Raw genomic sequence first — 5,000 nt, forward strand, 5'->3', positions numbered from 1 at the left:
ACCACTTTCATCATCAATATTTTCACTCCTTGCATTCTCTAAGTCTACATAATCATCAACATCGTCATCAATATCATCACCATCATTATCCTCATCCGCATTTATGATTCTCACACCAAATTCTGACTCAAAAGCTTCCAAAAATGGTAACTGACCTCCATTCACTTCTTTAACCGAAGGATCCCTACCTTTCTCAGAGTCACGCGTCTTGAACGGAGTCAGAAAATCGCGAGAGTCGGAGGAGTTGTCGTCATCGTAAGCGTCGTCGCTGTCGTCCAGCTCAAACGTATCCACAAAGTCGTCATCGCTCTTGGCTTCACTCAGCCTCGCCGACGACACCACGACCACGGCGGCCAAGAGGATGACCTGGAATGAGAAAATAAGGAAAATATCGGTACATTGATTATTTCTTATTACTACAGGTAGTAATTGTAGATGTAATGATTGTCACATATTCTTGTTATTACTATTAATATGATCATAATAATGATATTCGTAATGTCATTATGGTTAGAGCGTCGGACTCAAGACTGTCACGACGGCAATCTGAGTTTAAGGGTTCGAGTCACCGACCGCCACGTTGTTCCCTTGGGCAAGGAACTTCACCTTAATTGCCTACCTTGCCACTGGGTGGCCAAGCCAGCCCAAGTCAAGTGCTGGTCCCAAGCCCGGATAAATAGAGAGAATGATTACCTAAAGGTACCACCGGCACTCCTCCGTGGAAAGAAAACTGGGGACCCTACCACGTACTCACTCCAAGAGCATCACAACATGAAAACTACAATAAGTATCATGCTGTGACCACGGCGGCTCAGACATGAACCTACCGTTAAAAGAAGAATGTCATTATATAATTTCATCACTGCTATTATGAGAAACATCATAGTTAAGATTATTTACGCCAGGCATCTTAACTGCCTTCTAAAAATAAAGACATCACACACACACACACACACACACACACACACACACACACACACCACACATACACATAGAAACAAACACACACACATAGAAACACACACACACACACACACACACACACACACACAAGTGCGCGCGCACGCAGAGAGAGAGAGAGAGAGAGAGAGAGAGAGAGAGAGAGAGAGAGAGAGAGAGAGAGAGAGAGAGAGAGAGAAAAGATACAGGCTGACAGACAGAGACAGAGAAAACAACGAGACAAACAAAACACAGAAATAGAGAAAGACAAGAAAATTAACAGAGGAGGATAAAAAAAAAACATTGTTCATTAGTCCATCCCACAATCGCAGATATACCGCACGCATGTCTTCACAAAGGTCACGCAGCTGTTTGCATTCCCCGTCGGACACACGGGAATGTGCTCGCGCGGGTGGCAATTGAAGAGCAAATTTGGCGGGAAAGTGGTAGTGTTCCGGAATTTGAAATAAGGAAAAGAAAATGCATGAAGAAAAAAGGAAATTAGAGATGAAATGCGAATAAAAAAGAAATGAGAAATGAAGCAAGGAGAATATAATGAAAGGAGATGGGGTGTTATTACTAAATAGTAAAGTTCGTAAGGTGTAAAAGGGAAATAGGAAGAAATTATGATTTAAAAATTAATAATATGATGAAGGAAGAACAAAGAATAAAGAATTATATTTATATAATTAAAGGGAGAAAATGATAATATCGATAAATCGTCAAGTAATGCTTCAAATTTATTCAGCATCATCTTGTTTATAAATCTAATAAGCATTAAATTCAATCATTATCACGGACCGGAATGCACTCACTGAAATTTCTGACAGGAATTCATAACCATCCTTTTCTTTCTCACACTTTCTCTTTGCTTTCTTCATTCTTATCAATTCCTCCTTCCTTTCGCTTCCTTATTTATTCTCATTACCATTATTACAGTTATATTCCCGTTTAAGCTGTCTTCATGAAACGAAACGAAATTTTGAAAAATCATGACGTTTCGACGAACGCTAGACTCCTTTTAAGGCATTAGAACTAGATGACCGTTTTAGGATTTTTTCTTTACATTTTTTCTGTCTTTCATTCATTATTTGTAATCTCTTTGTGTACTTTATTTATTTATTTATTTATTTATTGGCTTCCATATAATTTGAAACTTCTGTCTGTAAATTCATGTATTATATTCGTATCGATTTTTCATGTTTGTCCTTTTTCTTTTATCTAACTTTATTCTACTATTTATTTCACTATTTAGTTATCATTCTCCCATTTTTTTCCTATTCAAGAAATGACGATACGATTTTTTTAGTATTATTTTTTTTTTACATTCCTTTTCCCCAATTATACGTTATACTTATCATGTTTCTCTTTATAAGTATCAATTATCATATTATGCTTATTCTTTTTCAGCAGTTATGCTGATATGTTAATCTAGCCTCATCTGCCTGTTTATTTTTTTTTTTTCTTTCGCCTATTTTATCATATTTCTGGTTCTCTACTCACACTTTTCAGTTTCTTTTGTTTCATCTCTTATTCTCACATACTATATTTTTATTCTCGTTTTATTAGTTCCTTCATCTATTCCATTTCTTCCCTTTCACCCAAATTAGTTTAACAAGTATACTACTGTTTTTTATGAACAAAGAAATTGACAGTCAAAACGTAATGATTATGTTAGATGATATTCTTTTCTTAGTAAATGACTACTATGAAAGTCCATATAGGATTCTGCCAATAGCTATCCGTATCAATAAGGAACACAAGACATTTTCTGACTATTTATTTCCTGTGAAATATATAGTCCCCTGCCGTCCTATTACATACTCTATCACCGACAAGGCCCGTGTCCTTAGATAAAGAGTTATTAAACTACACGGCTATTGTGTCATGGGTTTTATCAGTCCTAGCTTTAAGGTCTTGAGCCTATGGTTCACCTGTAACAGTAATTGGATCTGGTAATAAAGCACGTGTTGCCAGGTCCCCAAGATTTCGTTAATACGCTACCTGTGACGTTTGTTGTTGCGAGGAATTCATGTGCCTATGTATGGAAAATGGAAGTTATTTAACAGCACTCGCGAGGAATATATATGAAAGTTCCAGGAAAAAAAAACATTGGATGTTGATATTAGACACCGTTATATTCTTGAAATGAACTGTTATTTATACTTCATATGTTTTTGTTGTGATCTGCACGAGTTATTCCGTCTACAGTTCAAAAGAAAATTGATAAATTATGACGTATGACGTATATGCTATGACGTCTGTTGCCTGTTCCTATTCTTGTGCAATACAGGTGCTATTCTAGTTGGCAAAATTAACACAGTACTTTTCGCCTATGTACTAGAAAGTTTCAGGTCTCCGTAGCCAAAAGTCTTGTGTGTATTTCCACTTGCATATTCATTTAAAAAAATCTGGCTCATCTAATTATCTATGAAAAGCGTAAAAAAGCATAGGATGGATAAACTTATTAAGTAATCCAAACTGAATATTGATAATAATTTAGGGTTTGATGTGACTGGTTCTTGTGACTTCAGTCGAATTGTGGGCAGTTTATTGTTTTTCTAAACTACCCCTTGTGCGCAAGGAATGGCCGGGTTTACCATACACTGGTAATCGAAGCAGAATTGCTAGGTGAGGACACTGCTTGTGTGTGTGTGTGTGTGTGTGTGTGTGTGTGTGTGTGTGTGTGTGTGTGTGTTTGTGTGTGTGTGTGTGTGTGTGTGTGTGTGTGTGTGTGTGTGTGTGTGTGTGTGTGTGTGTGTGTGTGTGTGTGTGTGTGTGTGTGTGTGTGTGTGTGTGTGTGTGTGTGTGTGTGTGTGTTCGCAAGCACACGCGCATTTGTGGAAACTGCATAACTATAGGCTTGCATACATAAATGTGTATGCTTCATAATACACAAATCTATTTCGAAATACTCTGAATTACCAAAAAATTAAGAATGTTCTCGATAAACCTGAAGCAAGCGTCCACATGTCACTTATTGAAGAGAAGCAGGGTTGTTTATCAAGGCAACGACACATCAGGATTTTTGAACAGAAAATAACCATCTTTGATTGGGTCGTTTCAAATCGCACTACATAAAAAAAAATACAAAAATAATAGAATCTCTATTTTGTAGTCATAAAAGAGGAAGATTAAAATTAGAAGAAAGCAAAGAAAATCCAAAATCACACACACAAAAAAAAAAACATCGCACTTACAGCGTATTTTCCGCGTAAACCGAACATCTTCTGTGACGTCACGCCTTCGGACACAAACCAACCCGTCCTGACGAAGCCAACTGATTGAATGCAACCTGGGCGTCGACACCTCCCTTATATAGGCGTGGAGTTGACCATCCGCCCACCGATCTCGTTTCATAAAATTGATGTCTTTGTAGACATGGCTACTTTTAAAAAGGAAGGGAGTCAGAACGAAAAAAAAATCTATGCACATGGCTAGTTTTAAATAGAAAGAAAGGAAAAAAGAGAGAAAAAAATACACATGGCTTCGTATATTTTCAGAAAAAAGAAAATGTATTTAGTGAAGATTTCTTCGTGAATTAAATTTTAAAAAAAATACTACACATGGCTGCATATATTTTCAACAGACCGAAAGATATTGCATATTACACCGTATACTGCAAAGCAACAACAGCAAAAATGTACACTGCTTCTATTACAAAAAAAAGTGCATATCGTCACGTCTGGAAAGAGTGTGCACATGGCTTCGCATATTAGAAAAAAAATCACACTCGACTTTGTATTCTTCAAAAAAGGGAAAAATCAATAAAAGAAAGATAGAAATAAACACAAATTACTTGTGAGGAAAAGCATAAAAAACGCTGAAGTCGAAAAAAAAAAGAAATAATGAAAACAAGCAATTTTTTTTCTTACATTTTATATGAAAAGTGAAAACTGATTAATTATTTGAGAGAAAACGAAGGAAAATATGGGAGTGTTTTATGTAAAGAAATGAAAGCAAAACACTTTAGAAATTGAAAAAGAAAATAATAATGATAGTGGAAAAAAACGCAATTCAAATCTTGAAAAAAGAAAAAAATAGGAAATGAACTGATAATT

General features: G+C 36.1%; 1 protein-coding gene across 1 annotated transcript in view; it reads right to left on the minus strand.

Annotated features, from left to right (window-relative positions):
- Positions 1–5,000, minus strand: part of LOC119583048 — a 25,843-nt gene that overhangs the window by 11,407 nt on the left and 9,436 nt on the right. The window contains exon 4 of the mRNA XM_037931561.1: positions 1–366. This exon is cut by the window's left edge and continues 1,161 nt beyond it. Coding sequence (XP_037787489.1) covers positions 1–366 — 366 coding nt within the window. The remainder of the gene's footprint in view (positions 367–5,000) is intronic.

The sequence above is a fragment of the Penaeus monodon genome, chromosome 16 (genome assembly GCF_015228065.2).
Source record: "Penaeus monodon isolate SGIC_2016 chromosome 16, NSTDA_Pmon_1, whole genome shotgun sequence".
NCBI lineage: Eukaryota > Metazoa > Arthropoda > Malacostraca > Decapoda > Penaeidae > Penaeus > Penaeus monodon.